The sequence below is a fragment of the Megascapheus bottae genome, unplaced genomic scaffold (genome assembly GCF_031878675.1).
Source record: "Megascapheus bottae isolate mThoBot1 unplaced genomic scaffold, mThoBot2.hap1 HAP1_SCAFFOLD_43, whole genome shotgun sequence".
NCBI classification, from domain to species: domain Eukaryota; kingdom Metazoa; phylum Chordata; class Mammalia; order Rodentia; family Geomyidae; genus Megascapheus; species Megascapheus bottae.
The window spans coordinates 1-26,515 of record NW_028327392.1 but is presented as its reverse complement, the minus strand read 5'-3'; the positions used below and the strand labels follow the sequence as shown (position 1 = coordinate 26,515).

At 39.8% G+C, this 26,515-nt stretch overlaps 1 protein-coding gene across 1 annotated transcript in view; it reads left to right on the top strand.

Annotated features, from left to right (window-relative positions):
* The window catches only part of LOC150039915 (serine-rich coiled-coil domain-containing protein 2-like), a 35,550-nt gene extending 14,294 nt beyond the window's left edge, over positions 1-21,256 (top strand). The window contains 3 exon segments of the mRNA XM_090327468.1: positions 16,199-16,232; positions 20,361-20,560; positions 21,152-21,256. Coding sequence (XP_090183594.1) covers positions 16,199-16,232; positions 20,361-20,560; positions 21,152-21,256 — 339 coding nt within the window.
* Positions 21,257-26,515: the final 5,259 nt, after the last annotated feature.

Below are 26,515 nucleotides of genomic sequence, written 5' to 3'. Positions count from 1 at the left end.
TGAAATGGACCTAGAGAAGTTAGTACTAGTGATAATGAATTATATTCAGATTTTTATTTTATTCTGTAAAATTATCATTTTTATGATATATATATATGTTCTCCTTCAGCCCGGATTTTACTATGAAGTCTATATTAGTGCTGAGTTTCATGGTGGTTATTGATATTTAACTTCTGTCCCTGTGGTTACAGTGAAATCTCAAGTTTAGACTTGTGGTCCATAGGGTCATTTTCAAGGCTGACCTTTTGATTTTATTCAGGTTTGTCTCTCTCTTTTTTGTGTGTGGTGAATTGGTTCCCCTCCTTTTCTATATGAGTCTGCTATATTTCTATATGAGTCCTCCTATTCATTCAGATTCATTATGTGATGTAACAAGTATAGGGTAAATGATGATTGTTATCTCTGTAAAATGATTCAGGGGCTGTGCAGTGATAACCCTAGCCACTCGGAAGGCTGAGATCTGAGGATTGAAGTTCTAAGTCATCCTGGGCAGAAAAATCCATGAGGCTCTCATCTCCAGTTAATAAGCAGAAATGAGGATCTGGAGTGGTAGAGTGTCAGCTGTGAGTGAATGAGAACACAAGGCCATGAGTCTACGCCCCAGTACCAGCATACACACAAAAAAGGATGTAGCTACTAACACAGTTTTGCATTTATTTAAAAAGTGACAGCATGGCCCTATGTAATAGCACATGACTACAATCCTAGTGGATAGCTGAGGCAAGAAGACTGACTTGAAGGCAAACCTAAACTACATAGAAAGTGAGATTACTTCAAAAAGACTAGGGGAAAAGAATCTCCTCCCAAAACAATCCCCCCCCAACAAAAAAGATACATGAAATTGTTAAATGTTCTACTTTTTGTAAAGCCACAAATAATCTTTCACAGCTACTTTTGCAACATTTTTCAGACCCTCCCCCCATTCTTCAATCATCATGGCTCTCAAGTAAGGTTCAAGGGCACCTGTTTATATTCTACTATACAGTTAAATATTCTCCTACTTCAGCCTCCTGAGTGCAGGGATTGTAGACTTGTGCCACTATACTTGATTGAGATATTACAAACATTTTGTTCTTAATGTTTTGTAATATTTTTTTCTCTTAAGATAATTGGAATTTACCAAATTCTATAATGGATTGACTGTAGGGGGAAAAAAGCTCATGTCCTCACTTTAAGAAATTGTTGAGTAACATTTCTGCTTTTGTTTGTTCTTCTAGATTATTTGAAATGGGAAGTATAACTTGTTAATTTCTTTTTTATTTTCATAATTTCTCTTTGCTCAGTTCTCACTATATTTTTTTAGTCTAAACACCTTTGCTCTCCAGTTTCTGCTACACACCTTGAATATAGTATGGATTTTATTTTAATTTTCTATTTAATTTTAATTTTTTGGTGGATCATTGGCTTGAACTCAGGGCCTTGATGCTGTCCCTGAGCTTTTGTGTTCAAGGCCAGTGCTCTACCTCTTTGAGCTTCAGCTCCATTTCTAGTTTTCTGGTAGTTACTTGGGATTCATTGTAGATAAGAGTCTCATGGATTTTCCTGTGGAGGCTGGCTTTGAACTATGATCCTCAGCTGCCTGAGTAGGTAGGATTATAAGCATGAGTTACCTCTGACTGACTAATGTATACTTGGTAACTCATTTCTGCTTTAGGGTTCTGATACTTAATGTTTTAATAAACACTTGTTAAAATGGATGCCTGATGACCTGATAACCATTACCATTTAGTTAAAAAAAACTAGAAACACTTAAAGATACTGTTTATTGCTGTTTAGGATTTTTTTCACATACATTGTGACATAGTGTCTTTTCAGAGTAAGTTTCTAAGGTATCACATGTCATAATAGCAAGCTGCAGCTTGCTGGAAATATGATGCTAGCACAGATGGATAGTGGAGAGACGGCTTACAGAAAGTTGAGGCGGGCTTAACATAGGTAAATCAAAATCTCAAACTCCTATTGTTCCTTCCACTTTTGCTTGACCACCAAATCACAGAGAATTAGAAGTGAACTTCTCCACACATTTGATGAGGGGATACAGTAAGATGAAGAAACTTTCTCAAAAGTTTTTTTCCCCGAGTAGTAAAGCTTTACATATATACTGATCAGCATAGGTTCATTTTTTTCCTATTAATATAACTCTTATATTTGGAGAAAGTTCAGATTTGCCAAATATAGTTGTGACCCTTTAAAACATTTTTTCATCCAATATTAATGTAATTAAGTATAATATGAAGTTTAATTTAGTACTTTTTTGAACTATGATGATGCAAGTACACATAAATTCTGAGAACACTGATGTGGAAAAGGTTTTATTTTTAATGAATTCAGATCCTAATATGACAGATAGAAACATGATCACAAGATGATTTTATAAGTGATATGATGTGATTAGTACATATAATGTCTTGAAATAACAAGTTATCTTTTCATATACATGTATAAGTATAGGAGTAAGAAGGAGATAGATGGAGGAGGGCAGGAAAATAATAATCAAGTTTTAAAGAAGAACATTTTGAATTGAGTTTTGAATAATGGGTACAAAGTTAGCTTATTGGCCAAGGAATTGAGAAGTTTTGCATTTTAGTTATAGGTACCAGCATGTATCCTGAGAGTACCACTAAAATGAGATGTGTGGGAAGAATAGGGGAATTGCTAAGAATGTAAAGAAAAAAATACAAGTAGGGGGAAAAAGCTAGAGAAATAATATGGGAAGGAAGGAAAATCGGGTATCTCAGAAGGACAGATGACGTATACAAATCATATCCTAGAAATATATGACAGATGTGTTAAATATTAGTGTACCTATATGTGAGATGATGAGTAGAATATTTTTTTTCTGAGTACTTTCACAAATTAAACTTTATATTTCCCAGTCAGAGACTGTCGTTCAAAACAAAAATTAGTGAATGTAAAAGTAAATTTTCTTCTCACCACATCTCCTTTATGGAGCATAGAACCAGGCACAAGGTAGATTTATAATATTTATGGAAAAATTTGTGAATTCTGTGAATTGAATCAGATAGCATGTAGTTAACTGGTACACTGAAGCTGAGAAATTAAATGATTTTCACAAACTAGAAAAAATTTAAGAGTTGAAGTTACTGTTTTGTCTGAATAGTAATTGCAAATTTTAAACTCAGGCTGCTATTGTTGTTGTTGTCATCGTCATCATCACCATCATCATCATCATCATCATCATCATCATCATCATCATCATCACCAAAATTTTTCCTGTGACAAAGCAAAAGCCAGAACATACTGTCTGCAGACTCTTCTGTTTCTAGTGTCCTTTAGTTGGTATTTTCCTAATCTTTCATCTCTTTTCTAGTTTAGGAACCCGGTAATCTGTATTTGTCATTGTTGCTGATTTAGGAGCTTAAGTTGGTTTCATGTAGGCAGATGGAAAGTTAATCTTTAACTGGATTTAATGAAGTAGAAAATATGAGAATATTAGATGGACTACAAAGGAACCCAAAATTTTGACCCTAGTTCTACAATTGGTGCTTTTTATTTTTTTCTCTCTCTCTCTCTTTCTCTCTCTCTCTCTCTCTCTATATATACTGTTCTTCCCTTATGATTTGCATTAAGTGACTAGAGATTTTTACCAGCTCTGAAGCTCTTAAAGTTTTCTCTGCCCTGTAATGTAACTTGTTTTCTTTGCCTCTTGCTTTTAATACTTGCAGAAATAACTTTTGTTTTAAAAATATAGTATCTTTCTTTGAAAAGCTTTAATTTCCTAAATTATTACTATTTGTTTTTGAGATTTCCTTTGTTTTCAGGGGTTGACTAACTCCAGTTAGTGTGAAGTAATCAATAGGAAATGTTTTGCTACTCAGATATTCTATGTAAGAATGACTTAAAGTTTTGTTTCATCTTACAGCTTTTTAGTTTTAGCTATTTAGACTTACAGAGAAAAATTGAAAAATAGAGTTGGAGTATAACTTTCATCTCTCATCTCCTAATGTTAGCCATGGGGTAGTGATCAAAACCAGGAAATTAAGTTTAGTATAGTACCTTTTTAATGTCTGTATTGGCTCTTGCCTGGCCATTTCATTTAGGACTGGTTTTCTACTACTCCATTTCTGGATTTGTTTCTGGTTAATTGGAAATAAAAGTCTCACAGACTCCTATGCCCAGATTGGCTTGGAATATAGTCCCAAATCTCAGCCTACTGATTAGCTACGATTGTAAGTGTTAGTCAGTGACTATCTGATTTTTTTATGCTATAGAGGGCATATGCTTAATATATTTTTAGAATAAATTTTTGTATTTGGGTTGACTTCTTTGTGTTTTTTGTTGTGAGTTTTAGCACTACTTGTTGAAAAGACGTTTCTGCAGGGAATACTTATGTGCCTTTCTTGTAATCAGTTAATGGTATTTGTGTGGGTTTATTTCTGAACCATGTGTTCTATTCACTGGTCTGTGCATCTTTTCCTTTGCTGTCTTGATTCCTGTCTTGTTTTGTCTTGGGGTATGTCCTCTCATGTACAATAAGGAGTTCAGTTAGTTGTTCTCCCTGGTTCTTGTGTGGGAGCCTCTATCCATCTTCAGAATTTTTAGAGTAACAGAAGTATCTTTGTTCTTGGTGGGCCCTGCTAGCTTATGCTAATCAGGTGACGGCATGGGGGCAGGCAAGTTATGTCAGAATGACCAAATATGTGGAGGACTGGGTTTTGAGCCATATGGTATAATCTAACTTTTGGGGAAGGAAGAAAAAGGTACTGGAGATTGGTTCTGTCATGTGGGCAATAATTCAGTTCAGTCTATGTAAGGAGAATGACTAATAAAAACCTTGCACATGTTATACCTGGTCAATAATATTCTTGTGTGTGTACAATTATGTGTCATGCTGCAGAAGGGTGACATGGCCTGGGCTGATTTTGTGTAGACATGGAAGGTTTATATTTGGACTCATCTCAGAACTTGTGCTGTTTGTCACATTTTCAGGTTGTCATGATTTATATCCTTTTTTGCTATAATAAAACTATTAATGTACTGCTTTTTTGAGTTGTATGAATTATTCTAGCACATTATCACACCCAAGGGAGAAATAAGTACCTCTGAATTTGTAGTCAGTTGTTCAGAAGTACAGGTACCCTGGGAGCTTCTCAACTTGCAGCTGGTATTCGAAGTAAAGACATTCTGTTTCTTTAATTTGTGATGTGTTTCGTATAATTCTAGATAGTTGTAGAAATCCTGGGATTTTGTTAGAACAACTCCTAGGCACTAGATTGTGGTTTGGTATGAGAAAAACTGATGAAAGGTAGACTTGAGGAACCTGTGATTGTGGGGTAACTTCCCAATCACTTGTGACATGAAATGTTTGACTGTGATCTGTTACTGAAGATACAAATTAAGGGATGGAAATGAAATTTTTTTCCTTCAAAAAAAAAAGTTAAGGGATGGAATTTGGAAAGGGCAGTAGGCCCAGCTTTTCAGGAAACGCCTCAACTAGATACAAAAGGAATTGTAAAATTAAAAAAAAAACAAATATGAAGTTCAGGTTGGGTTCTGTTGGCTCATGCCTTTCTCCTAGCTATTTAAGAGGCTAAGTTCTGAGAATCGTGGTTCAAAGCCAGCTAGGGCATGGGAGTCCATGAGACTTCTATCTCCTGTTAACCCCCGAAAAACCAGAAGTGGCAAAGTGGCTCACCATGGTAGAACAGTAGCCTTGAGCTGAAGAGCCCAGGCCCAGAGTTCAAGCCCTATGACTGACGAACAACAGCAACAAAAACAAAAAAAGAAGTTCATTGATAATTATTACCTGTAAAAGCAATAAGTGAAAGTCATAGAGAATGCTGAAGCCCCTGAAGTTGAACCAAACTAGGTTTCAATCAGTCTGAGCCATGACCACTAGCCTCAAAGCCACCCATAGTGGGAAAGGTTGTTATAGTGCACTGGAGAGTACTATTCATGGCTTCTGATTTTAAGGAAGGTAGTGGAGAGAACAAATCAAGATTGTACTGAAATCAGAGGTTATAGTATAAAACAGTTGCCTCGCTTTGTGGCCCATTCTCATCAATATCCTGAACTATCTTTTGCTGACTAATTTTGAAGCTGACTAATTTTTTATTGTAATTAATAGAAGGGTTATATTATATTTGCCAGATAGAAGGTGCATTACTTCACAAACATTGCTACCCTTTCTCATGTTTTTGTCCCCATTTCCCTCTCCCACCTCCTCCCCTCTTCTTGTTTTCCTCCTTCTCTATCCTTTTCAAATAAACATATATACAATATATCAGATAACAAGATAAGATACTGTAACAATATGAGATAACCAAGGGACAATACAGTAGATGAGAAATAATATAGTTTGGCTGGGAGTTTGGCCTAGTGGTTAAAGTGCTTGCCTAGCATGCATGAAGACCCGGGTTCGAATCCTCGGTACCACATATAGCAAAAAGCCGGAAGTGGTGCTGAGGCTCAAGTGGTAGAGCTCTAGCCTTGAGAAAGTCCAAGGGCAGTGCTCAGGCCCGAAGCTCAAGCCCAGGACTGGCAAAGAAAAAAAAAGAAATAATATAGTTCTTAATAGAACAACAATCAAGGTATAGAAACAATCTTGTTTGTATATCTTGAAGGTCCTTTCATTTAGCCTCATCCTATGTGGCCTTATGTATCTAGGTTTTGCTTATTGTAAACCTCTGCTAGGAGAGTCCAAGGTTTATACTAATTATGACAAATGAAGGAAACCACTGGGCCTATGTTCATTTGAGTCTGGCTTACTTCTCTTAATATGATTTTTTTCCAAGTCTTTCCATTTCCTTAGAAATGGGGTGATATCGTTCTTTCTGATGATATGAAGCTGACTAATTTTTATTTTAACTTTGATTCCTACACAATGGAAGAAAAGGTAGGGTTGATATAGGATATAGCCTGGGATGGTATTTCAGTAGATTAGTCAAAGATTTATATAAAAAAGGCCTTTATTTGAATTTAATGCTTAATATCATGTACTTGAGTGGCTAACATGGTCATGGGCTACAGAAGAGACATTTCTGAAACTCCTGGACCGAAGGCCCCATGCACTTTAGGTGAAATCTCAATTGGGGTAGTGATAAATACTGAGAGTATAGAAATATATAGATTGATTTGATGAAATTTAATTTTATGACATTTGAAGATGAAAGATGGGGATGAAAATTGATTTTTAAGCAAGTTTATTTATGTAAAGTGGTTGCTTTTTTTTTCTTTTACCTAAATGGATATTATGTCGAACTAGGAAATACTTTCCCAATCAAAACTTGTTGAAGGGGTACTGTAAATATAAAAGTTGATGGAATTATTATGTATGAAGTCTCAGAATAATAATGCCTCCATCAACAATATTTATGATTACTGAAAACAGTGTGGAGGCTAGTTCCTCTTTTCCCTAACAGATTACTTTCTTTCAGAAGGATTATGTCATTAACTAGAAATACTTAAGTTTATGTATATTGTTTTATTTTTTATTTTTAGGGTGATTCTTTGAAGCATTAGTTGTAATTTTGGAAAATTGGAAACAACCCAAACATCTAAATAATAGTCATACGACCTAAGAGTAGCATAGTATAAGGACTTAGTAAAAGAAGGGATATGAATGTTTAATTTAAACTGAAATAATTATGCCATTTTTTAGAAACAGGAGACAAATATGAATATATTTACCTTCCATATGCGTGTAGAAATATATTATGCCATTACAGATAATTCAGTAATTGGCTGTGTCATTTTTCTATTTTGATAACAGATGTATATAGAATTGCAGTGTTAACCAAAGGTATATTTTCAAGTGATTTCATAAGTTACCTGAGCACTAATTTAAGTTTAAAAAGTTTTCTTTTAAGTTGGATGAACTTTACATAACATAAAAATATTTTAGTGGCATTTAGCTCATTGAAATACTTCATCCCAACAATCTCTATGTAGTTTGAAAACTTTTTTTATTTTTTGGATGTGGAAGGCAGCTTTGTCCTTGCAAGGTAGGAACTCTACCATCTCTGGCAGTTCTAAAACACTTCCAACATCCCAAAGTGAACTTTAACCATATTAAGTAGTTATTTCTACCCACCCTAAACCCCTCTACCTCTGGAGACTACTAATGTGCTTTCTGCCTCAATGGATGTACATAATTTACATAAAGATAGAATAGTAGAATGGTTTAAAATTCATCCATGTTGTAGTATGTATCAGCAATCACTCTTATAAAGCTGAGTAATGCAGTCTGTTTTTGAGCACCTGTTTTAAATTTGAGGGGTTTTATATGTACATATAAAATTTCTGAGTCATATGGCAGTTAATTCTATGTTTAACTTTTGGAAGAACTGCCAAACTCTCCTAACAGCTGAGTTATTTTACTTTTCTATTAACAATATATGAAAGTTCATATTTTCCCACATATCTGCCCACATTCTTTGCTCCTACTTTTTAAATAGCTATTTTTCTGGGTGATAAATTGTATTTAGTGGTGTTTTTGGTTGCATTTCTCAAATGATGTCCTGTTAGCTGTTTGCATATCCTCAGAGAAATATCAGCTCCTCTGCCTAGTTTTGGCTCGTTTTCATGGTTGAATTGTAAGAATTTCATAGTTGAATTTGTGGATACTGGTTTCATCCGATATATGATGCACAGATTTTTCTGTGATTCTGTTAGCTGTCTTAATTTTCCTTGTAATTTCAAGAAAGTACACAAAAAGTTTTAATGAAATCCTATTTATTATTTCCTTTATTATTTATAATCCAGATTTCATGTCCTGAAAATTCAATGCCAAGTACAAAAGTCATGAAGATTTGCCCTTTGCCCTTATGTTTTCTTCTAAGAATTTTATGTTGTTTTTTCCTTTTAATATTAAGGCCATTATTTTATTTTGTTTGTTTGTTTATTTGTTTATTTTTTGGGTCATGGGGCTTGAACTTGGCTTGGGCACTGTCCCTGAGCTCTTCAGCTCATGGCTACCACCCTACCCCTGGGCCTAGGCTTTGTCCCTAACCTCTTCAGCTCAAGTCTACCACCCCTACCCTTGAGCCATGCCCCACTTCTAGATGTTAATTGGAGGTGAGTCTCAGGTCCTGTTGTGCCCAGGCTGGCTTTGAACCTTGATCCTCAGATCTCAGCCTCCTGAATAGCTAGGATTACAAGTGTGAGCACTGAGTCCGGCCTGGCCATTGTTCCATTTTGTGGTTTTTGTTTGTGATGTGAAATAATGATCCAAGTTCATGCTTTCATCATTAGTTGACAGCTTTATAGATATCATAGATATCATTTCACTGCAGTGGACTGTAAGCTTTCTGATGGACGGTGTCATTGTTCATCTCACTGTGGGTTCCCGACATGTGACATCATTTCTCTTTCTGATTTCAGAAAACCTTAGACTTTAAACAGTTTGAATAATGTCTTTGTGTGGTTGCTGTTTATATCTATAATCTACTGTGGCTTTTTTCTAGTTTAGAAAGCTTTAGTCTTCTCATCTCATCTTGTCTTCTTTCTGTATTCAGATTTGAACTCAGTGCCTTGTGCTTCCTAGGCAGTCAACTACTTGAGCTACTTTTTCAGCTGTCTTTAGTTTATTATCTACGCCGCATCTCCAACTGCCTTCAACTGGCAGACTTTTTGTCTTCAGAATTTTTTTAAGCCTTCTGTTGCTTTATTACTATTATCTTCCTTATGAATCTAATGTATGATTTCCTTTGGATCTTTGTATATATTCAAAATAGTTTTTATATAAAACATTATTTGGCAAGCCTACTGCTTATACTTTTTATCTACTTAAAATTACAGATGTGAGCAAATATTCTTGACTTCTTTTTTGAGATAATCACACTAACTTTTGATAGGCCTTCCACCTTTTATGTAGCTAGGATTATAGGCATGAGACATTATGACTAGTTCCTCCCACTTCAAATATCCTTTTTCTCACTTATGCGAATCTCTTTCTTAACAAAAATATTGATTAATAGATATTTTATTTCTGTCCTCAAATTTCCTTAGGCTTTGTTTTTCTTGATTGTGGGTTTTTTTTTCCTCTGTGGCCTGAAATTTTATATGATCAAGCTCATTCTCTCTCTGGTTCAAATTGGCTATAGAAATTCCCTACTAAGGTTGCCTTTTGTTTTCTTTTGAGGAACAAATGAAGCTTTCAGAACAATTTTCACAGTATCTGGTTCCAATAGGAATGCAGTAATTATAAATTACATCTTTATAATTTTGCTCTTAATTCTTAAGATTTGCCAGTTTTTGAGATTTTTAATTGTAAAACAAGTTAAAATTTACCATCTTAAACAGTTTTAGGTGTATATATAGTTTCATAACTTTAGCATTCAAATTGTTAATGCAACCAATATCCAGAACCTTCTTATATTACAGGCTGGATATTATTATTGTTCTTAATTTAAGGCAGAGTCTCAGTATATATCTCAGGCTGGTTTCAAATTCTCCATTCTAGTCCTGCCTTACTTTGTGTCTGAGATAACCACCATACTCCTGTTGTATTTTGAATATTCTTTTTTTTTCTCCCCTAGTTCTTGATAACCATCATTTTGGTTTTTGTTTCTGTGAATGTAACTGCTTTGCACTCATCTTATTAGTGGATTCATACAGTATTTGTCATTGTAAGATACCTTATTTCATTTAACAGTGTCCTTAAGAATTACCCTTTTTCTTTGAGATTATGTAGTGAGCTGGCTACTAGTAGCTTCACTCTGTTACCCTAGCTACTCAGGAAGCTGGGAGATCCAGGGATCATGGTTTGAAGCAAGATCAAACAGGAAAGTCTGTGAAACTCTTATCTCTAATTTATTACCAGAAAAGCCAGAAATGGAGTGGTGGCTCAAATGGTGGAGTACTAACCTTCAGCACAAAAGTCCAGGGGCAGCAATCAGGCCCTGAGTTTGAGTCCTAGGGTGGGCAATTAAAAGACCGAGTAATATTTTGTTATAGCTACATATCACCTTTTGTAAGGTTTATTTAGTTCACAATTTTGGAGGCAGGCAGGGAGGCTTAGGATCTTGGTGTCAACATCCTTTAGCTTCTGGTGAAGGCTTCATGTTAGATCAACTTGAACAGAAAAGTAGAAGGTGGAACAGCCACACACTGAAAAAGTAGAGTATACGAGGTTGAGTCCAGGTGCTAGGTGCCAGGTGCTACCTTGTTAACAACTGGCTCTCTAAATAACTAAATTTGTGTGGAAAGTACCCAAATCCCCTTCTGAGGGTGGTACACCTTTGGCATGATTACATCTTAGAGGCCCATTAACTTTCAGAAATGTTATGTTGGAAAAAAATTTAACATGAGGAAAATGAAACTGTGACTCAATGCTAGCCTTCAGCTTAAGAGCTCAGGAACAGCATCCAGGCCCAGAGTTCAAGCCCCACAACCAAAAAAACACATGAGGTTTGGTGGAAACAATTCACACTCAAATCATTAATATAAATATTTCTTCAAGATTCTGTTTGCAGTTCTTTTGTTTGTATACATAGAAGTTGTAGTTAGATTTTTCTTGAACTGATTCTGTCTTTTCTGTCCTATTAGTCTTGGGGAGGTCCTTTTTAGAAATTCTCATACTTTACTGGTGTTGCTAGTAATGGGATTAGTGGTGAGACTACTTATTGATGGTTTCCTTTGGTTCTTTGCATTTATAATAAAAATTAAAAAATCAACATTTAGTAAGTTCAGAGCTGAGGTTTTCCTCAGATATGTTTCAATAAATCTCTGTTTTAGTCATGTGTGCTCTGGCATGCCTGATATGTTGGCTTGTGGTTACTTAGTGTTTTGTGAATATTTCCTTGAATGTCATAAGCCAAATGTAATCAAAATTATAAGAAAAGAGGAAGGACACACACACACACACACACACACACACACACACACACACACACACACACACAGAATATATAAGTTTGAGCAGGAGACAAACCCTAAAAGACAAAAATAAAAAGACAGGTTGACTCTGTCCTGGGTTACACTTCCAGTGCTTGCTTCCCTTTGTGCTCCACTGAGCCAAGGAAGTGGAAAGCTGTCTCAGGTTCTCTTAGATGTTTACTGAGAGTAAGGTGCTGCCCTGCATTTTTGTGGCTTTCTAAATTTCCCCAGTATTCATGGCAGCATTACCTTGTCTTTTCACTCCAAGCTTTTATTTTAAAAAATCTAATATGATTTACTCAAATAGAATTTACTCAATAACATTTTATATAGTAAAGTTTAGTGAATTTTGTCCCAGAAAGCTAAGATTTAAATTCTTTTGTGAAAAGAATTTCAGTCTCTCAGCTTTTGGTCATCAAGAAAGACATGGTAGAAATAACAATAAATAATTTAATGCAAAAGGCCAGGTAACTAATGGGATAATCAGTATATTTTTTCATATTTATGTTTTGTTAATATTGTGATAGAACAACGAGTGCATATTATAAAAATGAGTATAATGGAAATTCAGTCTACATTATTCAGTATAAACAGATTTGAAGCTCACATCTCAGAATGAAAAGATGAAAGAATTTCTCACATAACTAAAACACTTTTCTAATGACAGCAACAACAAAACAAGTTTAGGGTGAAGATAAAAGTATGAGGGAGAACCAGGTTACCCCCAGTTTTGGAGAGAAATTCTTCCTGGCTTTTTTTCTCCATTTTTTCCACATTCTGTTATGTTTGTCATCTTTTGCCACAGGTGACTCTTCATAGTTCATTTACCTTACATTGTTTTTGAGGACTGCCCTAAGCTTTTCTGCCCCAGTGAATTCTGAATTACTTCTGGTAACCTCAGACTGGTTAGGGCAGACAAATAATTCTTTGTGAGTAAAGGCTTCAACTTTGCCCTCTGGAACCAATGTTTCTGGAGGGAGTGTGCTGTCTTCAAGTATACAGTGGAGCGGAGAAGGGGATGATGGGAGGAGCCTAGAGAAGATTCTCAAAGCCTGTTTTTACATTGTCCTTTTTTTTTGGGTGGTTGCACTAAATTTGTGTTTTCATTCAGTTCTGACAAAGTTGGTTATAAATTGCTTCATGATTTTTCAGTGTTGGAGGAATGAGCTTAGCTTTTTTTTTTTTAATTACATCACTGGATTTTGTAGAAACGGAACTTTGGGGGATCTGGAGATGTAGCTCAGTAGTAGAGCGCATTCTTGTGGAGGAAACTGCATTGGTAATAAAGCTTGACAGCAGCTTTGGCTGCTGTTAAAGACACCAATGTTAACTTCAAGGCCATCTGAGTTATTACCACATGTTTGATACTGCCTCACATTTACTCTTGTTCAATCAAATACGGTCATTTGAGGTTCTTCATTTGCACTGTGTATTTTCCATTTGGAAAATGGAGTGAAGCAAGAATTAATAGTTGTGTGTTGACTAGGCTTGAGTTACATTGGTGGCCCATCTCATGTGGGCTAGTCACTGCTGTGTCCACATAGAAGAAAGTGACAAGGCCCGGAATTGAACTTGGGTCTTTGTGCATGCTAGGCAAGCACTCTACCACTAGGCTAAACTCCCAGCCGCCTGATTTCATTTTTTGTCTTTAATTCTCATGCCCCTTTCTGCTCCTGTGTTTTTTCTTGGTTTGCATGCATCTCCCTCTGAAAATCTGGCCTTTTTTTTTAAATCAGTGATTTTATTACAAGAATAACACTATAGAAGTGCAAGGAATTTTTAAGTATTCTACCTTCTGCTAGAGTGTTAGAATTTAATTTTGAGGATTCTCAACTATTCTACGATACTTTAATGGCATCAAGTTCTGATTTTCTGAGTCTGCATTTGACATTCAGATTTATGACTTGACTTCTTTCTCTCCTGTTCCATTCCCTTGTTTCCATAACATCCAGACATTTTACAATACCTGCTTTGTAGCTCCAAATGGGGCCTTAGGTTCTTCTTTAGGATCTACTCATTTGTGAATCCTCAACTCCTATGAAGTAGCCTCCCACTTAATATCTATTCTGTGTGAAAGCAGAGATAAAGAGTGGGGGAGGGGAGAGATCATCAGAGGAATTTCTATGACTTCTCAGACATGGAAATGAAAAATCACTATTTTGGGATTCCCAAATGATCCCCAAATGCCCCATTACTTAATCCTATGCATTTATTCACACAGGCATTTTGAGAAAGAGAGAGTCTGCAGTGATAATACTTTCAGTGACTACAGAATGGATCTTTGATGGCAAAATTATTTTTCAATGTCAGCCTGTATTCTCCTCATTCCCCTTGACATTGTTGGAAAGCTCGCTCACTGCCCAGCTCTGCAGAATGTGTGTATGATTGACAGCTTGCCTGCAAGAAGTCACAGGAACAGTTCAGATGCATCCCCAACCCTCATCCATCCCAAGAGGGCAGATTATAGCATCACAGCTGAGCTCACTTCCAAAACCAATTCTCAGGGCTGGAAGTGTAGCCCATGTGGTTAGAGCACTTGCCTAGCAAGTAGTAGGCCCTGAGTTCAAACCCCAATAGTTAATAATGACATAACATGCAAAATTCTTCCTCAGCAAATGTGCATTTATAGCTAAACAAAATACAAATTGATCTTAATCACATGACAATACACTTACAATCTGAGACTAACCATCTGGTAAGTGCCCAGTATTTCCAAGTTCTGAGGAATTTTCTACATTTCCTTGACAAATCTCAGCTGAGTGTTTGTACTTTGATAACCAAGGTAGGTCAAATGCAAATGTGAACTGCAATGAGAAAAGTCATAGCAGCTATGATATAGGTTATTTCTTAAATTTGTTCATGACTAATGTTGAGAAGCAATTATAGGCTTTCTGAAGTCCCAACTGCCAGGAATGTTCAGAGCATAGGGTGAGGCCGAAATCCAAGAGGGAAAGTCTGTGGATGCAGGGTCATGTGGCAACATAATCCAAGGAGCATTAGAAGTCACACCAAGGACCAATCATAGAAGCATAAAGGGTTGCTAAACATGAAAAGAAATGCTTTCTAGTAATCAGAATTGTACCATACAGTGACATTCTATTTATTAAAAATCTTTATGTGCAAAGATCTGTAAAATAGAAACAAAAATGATAAGCAAAAAATAGAAACCTAGCTGACAATAAAAATGACTGAATTATTTCATCCATATAAAAATGATTCCATAGCTACTGCTCTTGAAATTTTTGCTTTTATATTATCCACATTATAACTGAATTAAAAGTCACAACTGGGACTAAGCTTAAAACCTTGAAAGCAATATCATCTTAATAGGGATATACATATAAATATGTTTATGAGACAACTAGTTGATAGTAGAAATTGAATTCTAGTTGATTTTACTTTTGTACTCTGCCTTACATACTTTTTTTTTCTCTCTCTATATATATGGTGGGTCATGGGGTTTGAACTCGGCCTAGGCACTGGCCCTAAGTTCTTCAGCTCAAGGCTACCACCCTACTCTTGAGCCAAGCCCCACTTCCCGTTTTCTAGAAGTTAATTGGAGATAAGAGTCTCAGATCCTTTTGTGCCTGGGCAGGCTTTGAACATTGATCCTCAGATCTCAGCCTCCTAAGTAGCTAGTATTATAGGCATGAGCCACCTCGCCCAGCCGTATTTTCTATTTTTAAGAAATTGTATTCTAGGTTGGTGGCTTACGCTTTTAATCCTACCTACTCGGGAGGTTGAGATTTGAGGATCCCAGTTCAAAACCAGCACATAAGTGACAAATCTGACTCATCTCCAATGAGAAAAAGGCTGGAAGTGGTGTGACTCAAATGGTAGAGCACCAACATTGAGTGAAAAGCCAAATGACTGCAAGTTCTTAAGCAAAGCCTCAATTCTGCCCCCCCCACACACGCACAAGCACATACACAGCTGTGAGACTATGTTTATAGAGAGATTGTAGGTATGTTTTCAAATTGAAAGTCAAAGTAATTTCTATTTCCTGGATCACATTGGTAAAACACATGATACATAGTACTCAATAACTGATCTCAGCCACTGAGCTATGAACTGGCTGTCCACACTACCCTGACATAGGAGAGTGCTTTAGGAAATAAGTCACTTATGCAATATGCACGAATGGGTTTGCTGCATCCTGAGTCCCTCCCTCCCTCCCTTCCTTCCTTCCTTCCTTCCTTCCTTCCTTCTTTCCTTCTTTCCTTCCTCCTTCCTCCTTCCTCCTTCCTTCCTTCTCTTTGGTGTTACCAGGGTTTGAACTCAACTTCACCCTTGCTGGATAGGTGCTCTGTCTCTTGAGGCCATATCTCTTAACTGTTTTTTGTTTTTTTTGTTTTTATAGGCAGTCCTGATCCCACTCAGCCAGATTCTTGGATGTTAATCCACCTGTTTTAGGCTTCCTGTCAAAGTGGAGTTAACTGGCTCAAGTGACCAGGCCCAGCTTTTCTGTTGAGATGTAGACTAATGGATTATTCCATCCTAGTTGGCATAAAATAGATTCTCTCCTAATATCAGCCTCTATGTTGCTCAGGATAATAGCGGATATCACTGCACCCTATTGAGAAGGGGTGGGGGGTCGCAAGGACTTTCCTTCCCACACTTGGAACCTCAGTCTTCACATCTTCAGCCTCCCAAGAGCTAGGATTACAAGTGTATATCACCAGCACTTGACTGGCCCCTTTTATTGATTGAGACAATTGGGACTGGGACTCCATTATTCAAAGTATCAGATCCAGACCAACCATTAGTGACAAAGTATTCCTTTGGAAATCAAACAATTTGCTTTTGTAGTGCAGATAAGTTGGGGCTACAGAGACTCTCCCTGCATTGCACAAGCCCTTCTTTAGGCTTTCCATGGAGTCCTTTTTTTTTTATTGGTTCTACCTACACCTTCCCAAATAGGAGTGCTGTAGTGAAAGTATTTACAGACTAAGCAATCTTTCTTTGGGTCCTGCTTCATGCCATTTTTTTTCTTTAGGGTTCCCTTCCTTCTATGCTAATGATCAGGAGTAGGGTGAGGGGCAGCAGTCCATTTATCCAAGTCTCAAGCCCACAGGGCCTGATGGGCGCATCCTCCCCCAAGGAACAGAGGCAGCAACTGCACAGACAAAGGAACAGGAGCAGAGCTCCTCAGGCAAGCAACCTGAATAAAGTCTGGGTGACTACTCGTGCTTTGGATGGAGAAATAATATTCTCCCCATGATAGCTTTTTTTTCTCCTGTCTGGGCCAGTGTTTATGCCTGACCGACACATTTCTAAATAGCATCTAAGGGCAGAGGAAATGATGGAGTTTTTTTGTCTCTGAAAAAATTTTAAACACCAGGCTCTGCACATCTTGTGGGGGCTACTTGTCCAAAGCCAGGGACTTCATAGGCTTGCATGCTTAACCTCCCAAATGTACCCATACTGCCTTCTAAGAATTTCATTGGATTTTCCCCCTGCTGAAGCAATAATAAGCACTTGGGGTTGCCATGGGGCTTCATGCTTGAGAAAAAAGGGAGGAATAAGACATGTAGAGCCTTCATCAAGAATCCCACCACTATGGGGCCGAGAGCATGGCCTAATGGTAGAGTGCTTGCCTAGCATGAACGAAGCCCTGGGTTCGATTTCTTGGTACCACATACACAGAAAAAAGCCAGAAGTCGTGTTGTGACTCAAGTGGTAGAGTGGTAGCCTTGAGAAAGCCCAAGGACAGGGCTCAGGCTGAGTTCAAGCCCCAGAATTAGCAGAAAAAAAAGAATCTCAGCACTATGGCATTCTACACAAGGATACCAGAAAGCTGGCTTTGTGTTCCTAATTTTGTGGGACTAAGCCTAAACCACAGATTTCCTCACTTTTAACTAAAGTAGTGCTAACACTCACTGCACAAGAGAGACAACTGGTTGACCTCCATACCACCAGGACTTGGCACAGAGCCTAGTGGTCCAACCTGGGCAGATATGTGTCCACTCGTGTAGAAAATGAGACATAGGCTGTCAGGCAGGTCTGGGTCTCAGTCTGTGTTCAGGACCCTGGGGTCCCCCAAGGCCATAGCAGGGCTTTATCCTAGTTGAGCAAGATGAAGGAAAGAATATCCAATGTAATTTAATTTTGTTTCGCAGCTCTAAACTTCTTTTGCTGCAATACAACCTAATACAATCAAATGCAACAAGCCAGGTACTGGTGGCTCATGTTGGTAATCTCAAAAAACTGAGATCCAAAGGTCATAATTTCAAGACAGCCCCTACACAGACAACTGGTCGACCTCCATACCACCAGGACCTGGCACAGAGCCCACGAGATTCTTATCTCCAATTAACAAAAAGCTGGAAGTGGAGGTGCAGACTAAGTTATAGAATGCTAGCTGATGAACCTAAATTCAAGCCCCAGCATAGACCCCTCCCATTGTAGATTACTTCCCTCAATACCTCTTTCCAAACTATTTTAGCTATCCATTATTTTCTATAACTCCTGGTTAATTTTAGAATTGTTTTGTCAACTTCTACAAGAAAGCATGTGGGAAATATGAGGAACGCAGGGAGTCTTTGCCATTAGGGGGAAGTGGGAATTACTTATAAGGGGGTCACCTTTCTTCTTGTCTCTTTCATGCCCCCATCCAGTCTTTTGTTCTGTGGAGCAGTGGGAACAGGACCCAACCCTACCTCTTTGGCATCCCCAGAAGCCCCATCTGACATCTGACAGACACATGTGTATAATGATGGTGACAAACTGAGTTCTGTGCCATGCCCAGCCCGCACTTCACACCTCACTGACCCCTGGACTGGCCCCTGTTGTAACTTTGCAGAGCAGCCCTCTGACTGCACTTAGCTCACAAGCTGGGCACTAGGCTCACTATTTTGCAGGGAAGAAGCTCAGGCTCAGAGAAGCTTTATAACCTGGCCGAGCTCACAATCTTGAAATGACATACTAGAACTTGAAATCAAGACGCCTGCATCATGCTCCGTGCACTTAAACGGTAAATGGCCGAGCCTTTTGCTCGCAAGGTACATTTAATCCCAGTTCATTTTTTACAGCAGTTCTTTCTTTCTCATGGGAAAAGGAGGCCCATGGTGTTCAAAAGTCACTGGATCAAAATCACAAAGCTATTAAATAGTCATATTTAGCTCTGATAGGGGAAGGAAGGTTAAAAGAGCTATGGCTGGGTTCTTCTCTTATACAATGCTGACATCTACTGGAGCAATGTACAAGCTTCCTTACACATGGATAACCCAGAAGTGAAAATCTCAGAGAACAGCAATTTCTAAGGTGTTCAAATACTAAAGGACAAGAATTAGAAAAATAATGAAGTGTGGCTGAGATGATATCTTTTAAATGAGAACACTCAGGTTTAGCTCTGAGTTTCCTGACAGCCAGGGGGGAAAGGAAGAAATTTACATGTCCATGCTGTCACTGCCCAATTAGGAACTGAACATCACAAGAGTTTTAATGATTCTTGGAATTTATAAAATAACCCAATGACCTCTGTTTGACATTCACTTACCTAGAAAAGCCAGCCTCATGTTTTCATGTGACAGGCTTGCCTCTTTCTTTAAGAACCCTGCATATATATATATATATATATATATATATATATATATATATATAGTTTATAAGCTGAGAACTAGTGGCTTGTGCCAAGCTACTCTGTAAGCTGAGACCCAGAGGACTATTGTTCAAAAACAGGCCAAGCAGAAAAGTCCTCAAGGATAAGGCATCTCCAAATAACCAACAAAAAGCTGGGCTGACTTTGAGGCTGTAAGTTCCAACTGCAGTAGCAGGAGCAGAAAAACAAATTTTATTTATAACTTTGTATTTATTACATATCAAAAGAAGTTATCTCCTATTGGATTACCAATATTAAGTTCACTTGTTTTCATATTTTAATATGTGACTTGTACATGATTTAAAATTGCACAGATGGCTGCTTTCTAGCCCATTAATCCCTGAAGTGCTGGCCCAAGCTATTATTCTGCCTCTCCCTAGCTCTAACTACATGAAAATGCAGGGTCCTCTAAAATCTGTTATCATATCACAGAATGTTTTCGTTCTTGTCCTCCACAGAGGGTTGCTTGGGGTTGGGAGAGGGAAATTTCATTGAACCACACCAAAGCTACATCAGAATGGGGAAACTTAGCTGCAACATTCAGTGTCACAAACAGTTTTGCTGGGGGCAGCAGGGAGAGGGGAAGGAGAAAGCAAAGGTAAACTGGGTGGGCCCCTCTTTTGACAAGTGTTCACCCATCCTAAGCAAAACAGTGTCCGGAACTCATCCCTCCTGTGGTGTCGTGTCCCCTACATCATGTACTAGGGAAAATATATTGGGTCAAGTTTCCCTAGTGTGTTATTGTTATTAGGTGCTTGCACCAAATAACAACCAGTGTCTCACAATCAAGTGGATATCTCCAGTCCCCTGGACACTCCCAATTGCAAGTTGTAATTGCCAGGTGTAAGGGTTGTCTCTTGGGCTGTGTGCCTCCCTCCCTCCCTTCCTGTCCCCTCATTGTGGTCTTTCCTTCCCATTGCAGGCCCTCAGGCCTCAGGCTGGACAGCCTGCCAACAGGACCTGCATTCTCAGGGCCTGCCACACGAGGGCGCGCGGCCCTCGCTCCGGACCAGACTGGCTTTCAAGTCTTTGTCACAAGCCTGTTTTTGTAGCTCATCGCTGTTTGCAGATCAGACTTTCTCCTACACTCCCGCGCCCCCGGGGGCTGTCTGGACACCCCAGGTGCGACATTGTTGTCAGAGGTCCCCTCGATGACTTTGTTTCCAAAGACACTGCAGCTTGGACAAGTAGGTCCAAGAGCTCAGCCAGGTCCAGTCCATTGTAAAACGGAAACTGCACCCCGAATTCTTCCTCCTGTCCCAACACGTTTTTCTCTTCGCCAGTCTTTCAGAGGGGAAAGTTCGCACAGGAAGCAAGGATTCCTGAGCCTCGTGGCCTAACTACGAGTGTCACAACTTTCCCAGGGAAAAGCTGGGGCCGAAGGCGCGCAGGCACAGACGGTGATGGCTGGCCCTGTACTTCCAGATTTGGCCACGCGAGGGAGAACACGTTCAGCCCTGTACCATCAGTAGCGACATGGGGATTATTACAGCTTGCTCTATGCCTCTGTGACATATGATGTCTCTGCCCTCTCACAACCCTGGGGACGCAGGTGCTGGTATGTTTTTCAGTTCACGGGTAGGCTTCCAGTTGTAGGGGGTAGAGCAGGCCAGGAACAGCCCAGTGCAGGGAACTTGAACACCTATTCGTCTGCTCCCTGTAGCCTTAAGACCTATTCTTGCTCTCTGATTTCCTGTCTGCTGTGTCTCCTAGGCCTTGTGCGCACTGCCAGTGGCACAGGCTCCTTGCAGGGCCCTTGAGACCGTTCAGGCTCCGGGGCTGTCAAGAAATAGCTCCATGCTCCCTTCCTTTCACTGACCAGTGATCACAGACTACTGCTAAGGGCATGCCACATGCAGGGCTTGGGGCTCCAGCTGTGAGGAGATAGGGAAGGAGTGAAGGAGAAATGGTTTTGCAGTCTCCTCCCTGCAGAGGTTTTCTACTGTGGCCCAAGTGAAGGTCTAGAGGTGCTTTATTCACCTTACATTATGGAGCACCCAGTTCTAGGCAGAAAAGAAAGGACACTTTTCCAGCTTCCATGACATTTCCTTTTTTTTGTTTGCCCTTTTGCTGTTTGTACCAGGATTTGAACTCAGGGCTTCCTGATGGACAGGATGCTACTCCAGCAATTGAGCAACCTGGCTTTTGTTAATTCTTTTAGATCTGGAGTCTTGAGGACTTTTCTGCCCATATTGGCTTTGAACTTTGATCTTCCAGATCTCAGCCTCCTGAGTAGCTGATATTACGGGTGTGAGCCTCTGACACATAGTTTATGAAATGCTATAGTGATGTAGATAAGTATAATGAGCTAGGTGCCAGTGGTTTCCACTTGGGATCCTACCTCCTTAGGAGAATGAGATGTGAGAGGCATGGTTTAAAGCCAGCCTAGGCAGACAAATCTGTGAGACTTATCCCTGGTTAATCAGCAAAAAGCTGGAAGTAGGGATATGGCTCAAGTGGAAGAGTACAAGCCTGGAGAATTTAGGTAGAAGGCTGCATCCAGGACAGGTGAGAAGCTGGCTCACAGTCAGCCTTGTCCTGGGATGGGGGTCCCACAACCAGGATGGATAGTGTGGCTGGGGCCTGCTTGTCCTTAGCTGTCCCTGCCCAAGCCTGCACATATCCGCTCACTGAATGAACACTGTCCCATTCCCATTAGTAGATTCTTGGTTTACTTATTTCTCTCTCTCTCTCTCTCTCTCTCTCTCTCTCTCTCTCTCTCTCTCTCTCTCTCTCCCTCCCTCCCTCCCTCCCTCCCTCCCTCCCTCCCTCCCTTCCTCTCTCTCTCTTTCTGTCTCTCTCTCTCTTTTGTGCTCGTCCTGGATCTTGAACTCAATGTGTAGACACTGCCGCAGAGGAGCTTGCTTTTCTTTCTTTCTTTCTTTCTTTCTTTCTTTCTTTCTTTCTTTCTTTCTTTCTTTCTTTCCTTTCCTTTCCTTTCCTTTCCTTTCCTTTCCTTTTTTTTTTCCCTCAAGATTAGCATTCTAATACTTGAGCTGCAGCCACACTCCAGCTTTTTGGTGGTGAAGTGGGGAGAAGAGCTTCACAGACTTTTCTGCTTGGACTGAATTCAAATTGCAATCTGAAGATTTCATCCTTCTGAGTAGTTAGGATAACAAGTGTGAGCCACTAGTCCCTGGCTTTTTTTTTTAATCTATCAGTAAATGGAATAGATCGACTAAGACTCAGGCTCCTGGCCTCTTAGATTCTGGTTTTATTTTCTGCGGTCTGCTGGCTGGAGCTGAAATGTTGCACGATTTCCATTCTGAAGACACAGGTGATATCATTTTTGGCCACACTAGTGCTATTCAGCACTCAAATCCCCTGTGCTGTCATTTAGGCATCATCATATTCTCAAGATCCTGATTTACCTGGGTTGTAGACACCAGGTAAGTTGTTTCCTTTCCCCATGTGTGGATGAGGTTTACGGCCTGGCTACCACTTCTCAAAAGCCTTTGGCTACCAGGCAGGTAAAGCCAGGGAAGTTGTTATGGAAGGCTCCCTCTAAGAGAGGACAGGCTTCATGGCAGCTGAGACATAGCTGAGTCATAGTCCTCCAAGATCTGAAAACAGAAGCAGACTTTTGGAGGCAGAACCTCCAACTCCTTTCAGAGTAATGAAACAACGAGGGAGAATTATGCCATACCATCTGACACAGGGTGTTTCTGTTCCCAGTTTACCCAAATAACAAGATCATTTCATTTATAATGAGATAAATGGAGAATGGTGCTCAGTAGGGCTGGGTGTCATTACAGAGCTATTTCTATGTTAGTGGTGGTTGGGAAGAGAAGGTGGGGATGGTTGTTAGAGGTTGGGAAGGGTGATGTGAAATGAGCTGGTTACAACATAGCCAGGAAGGTCTCATTTCAACGAAGGGAATCAACTGGCAATGTTTGACTTAGGTGCTTCTTAGAGAGAGGTGGAGGTACTTGTACCCCATTGTGAACCTATCCTAGGAAATGTGGCAATTACTCTCCTCTCGTGCCCTTCAGAATTTGGCCTGTGAGTTCTAGGGGCAGGGATTCTAGGAATGATCCAGAGACACCCTCAGGATGGTTACAAACCCCAGGTCGTCTGCCTGGGTACCAGCTGATCATGGAGAAGACAAACCATGAAGCAATCTGAAGTACAAAATGGAGAAACCAACTCAAAAATGAACAAAAGATGAAGCCATAGGATTGACTCAAGCAAGCCAAGTATCCATGGCTCGTGCCTGTAATCCTATATATTCAGGAGTCTGAGAGCTGAGCATCCTAGTTTGATGCTAGCCTGGATAGGAAAGTCTGTGAGACACTTAGTTCCAATTAACTACCAAAAAGGTGGAAGTAAGCAGTCGCTCAAGTGGTAGAGTGCCAGACTTGAGTTAAAAAAGCTCAGGGACAGTGCCCAGGCCCTGCATTCAAGCCCCAGGATCTGCTTGTGTACACACACGCATTTAACTCATATCGATGGTAGAAAAACATGCAAACGGGCTTACACACAAGGTGTTCTGGTGTGGCTTGCTTTGGCCTTAAAGAAGATTGTAAGGATGTCATTATCAGTCTCTTCCGTTGTTCGGAACTCCCTTCTTTTTTGGGTCTGCTCCAGACTTCCTCTCAGGGTCTGTCTCTTTCCTCTAAAGTACAATGTATCTGGTCATACCCTAGAGAAAAGTAGGGATCTTCCTAGAAAACCTGAGAGAAGTATCACTACCTACCTGTGTCTTTGACTGGGAAATATGCTCTCCTCTAAAACACTCCCCATGCCAATCAAAATGCACAGCTCTGATTGGCCAGGTCTGCCCCTTGGACCGGGCCTGAATGACATGGCCCTCCAATGATGGTTCTGCTCCAGTGTCTGTGTTTCTCACTTCCAACCTCCCAGGCTGCTGCGAGTGTCTTTTCTGTGTTGGCAGGTACAGAGAGTGGTATAAATACTGGCTTGTCCCTGAGTGAGAATTCACCTCCCACCAATGTGTGAATTGTCCTTTAAATAAATTTCAAAATAAGCTTTTGGCATCTACAATCAGTGGGTAAAGGGACCCAAGTGCGATTCTCCTTGGGGTAGTCTGGGAATAACAATTCCAGCCCAAATAAAAAAAAAATAAGATGGGGTCTTATTTTATTTTTATGCATTTTATTGAATGATTCCTTTAATTTATGTAAAATAATGCACCTAGAACATTCATACAAAATACATCCGGATATTCAACTTGCTTCAGATAGGAAAATACATTATAATGGGACAATTATTGGAATAAAATCAGTATGGTACAGAAGTTAGGCACATCAATGGTTAACATTCCCATGTAGAAACATACACAAGTAGTACATGAATTTAGTTTATAATATAAAGGGCATTTCAAAGCAGTGGGGGAAAATCAATGGTGGTGTGATCTCTGGCAAAAAGTATTTGGAAAACAAGAACAGTCAGTTTTGTCCCATCCATATATAAATTACAAGTTTTACCCTATCCCCCTCTTGCTTGTAGTGCTTGTGTGCTCTCTCTCTCCCTCCCTCACCCCTGTCTTTCTCTCTCTTCCTTTCTTTGCAGTTGAGAACTCTGAGAATCAAACTCAGGGCCTCACAAGTACCAGCAAAGTGCTCTAAAATGGAGCCACACCCCCTAGCGATTCACTAAATCTATTCAGGGATTGAGTTTCTTGTTGTTTGTTTTTGTTTTTGTACTAGTCCTAGAGCTTGGACTCAGGGATTGAAAGCTGTCTCTGAGCTTGCTTTGTTCAAAACTAGTACTCTTCCACTTGAGCCACAGCTTTTTCGTAGTTAATTAGAGATAAGGCCTTATCTTATGGACTTCCTGCCTGGGTTGACTTCAAACCTTGATTCTCAGATCTCAGCCACCTGAGTAGCTAGGATTACAGGTGTGAGCCACTGGTACCTGGCTCATTCTTTGTACCTACCTACCCCTTTTTTCCCCCAAGAGAGTGCCCCATTCTTCAGTGGTAATTTGAGGGTTCATTAAGGGCAAATCAATTTGGGTTAAGGGATAAAGTTGCTAGAGTCAGCCATCACAGGTCTTAGGCATTGGGTTGGTGTATGCATGAGAAGGCTCATCCAGAAAGAATCAATCTACTGGACTCAGGGTTACTACTTGGCAAGGAATGAGGCCAAGAGAGTTCCCAGGAGAAATGAGGGATCTCCTGGTATGGAAGGGAATTGTGGGGGGCTCTGTCACTCAGCAGTGTGGAGTGGGGTCTGAATGCACAGCCCAGACAGTCCTGGGCATCTTAGAGCCTTTGACTGCACAGACCTCATCCTATCCATTGCTAACAGCTATTAGTTGGGGCTGGGAATGACAGCGACGCAGGTAGACTTTACATGGCTAAAAACTTGGCTTGTCTGAGCTATTTTAAAAATAATTGGGCGCATCAAAATCTGTGAGTTTGGTACTGGCAGGCTTTTGAACACACACGTCTCAGCTTGAGGTGGGGAATAGAAGCAAACCACGAAGTCATTTATATGAGTTCACTTGGAGTTGCTATAACACAATCTGGCTGGGTACTTTATAAATAAAAGAGGTGTCTGCAGCTCACTGTTTTGGAGATTGAAAGGGCTGAGATTGGATGGCTCTGTTGGCTTGGCATCTGGTAAGGAGCTCATGGCAAGGGGTGTCACAAGGAGGTGGATGGGAGCTAAGGGGATGGCAAAACAGGAAAGCCAGGCAGTAGAGAACAGGTTCTTTTTGTTGTTGTTTGAAATAACCAGCTCTGTCAGGAGCAAGTCAAATCCCTGTGAGAGTTACATGAATCTATTCTTAGGGCTGTGTCTCCCAGTGTGGCCATAGCCACACTGGACTAAATTTCCAGCAGGAGAAGACACAGCCATACCCTAACCTCAACACCCACTTGAGCTTGTTTATATAAGGCATGGCTTTACAAAGGTCTGTGAGTGAGGTCTTCTCTCTCAGCAAGCCCAAGCTTCTCCCTGGTGGGAGATCTGGGTGAGCCCTCAGTCTAGTCTACAAGGACGTGGGTTGTTTCTGAGGTGCTCACCATCTCTAGCTCCTAATGGACTCTTGACTCTCATGAGTTGTGTCAGTGCTGCGTTGGCTCATCCAGCCCAGCTCTGACCTTTACCC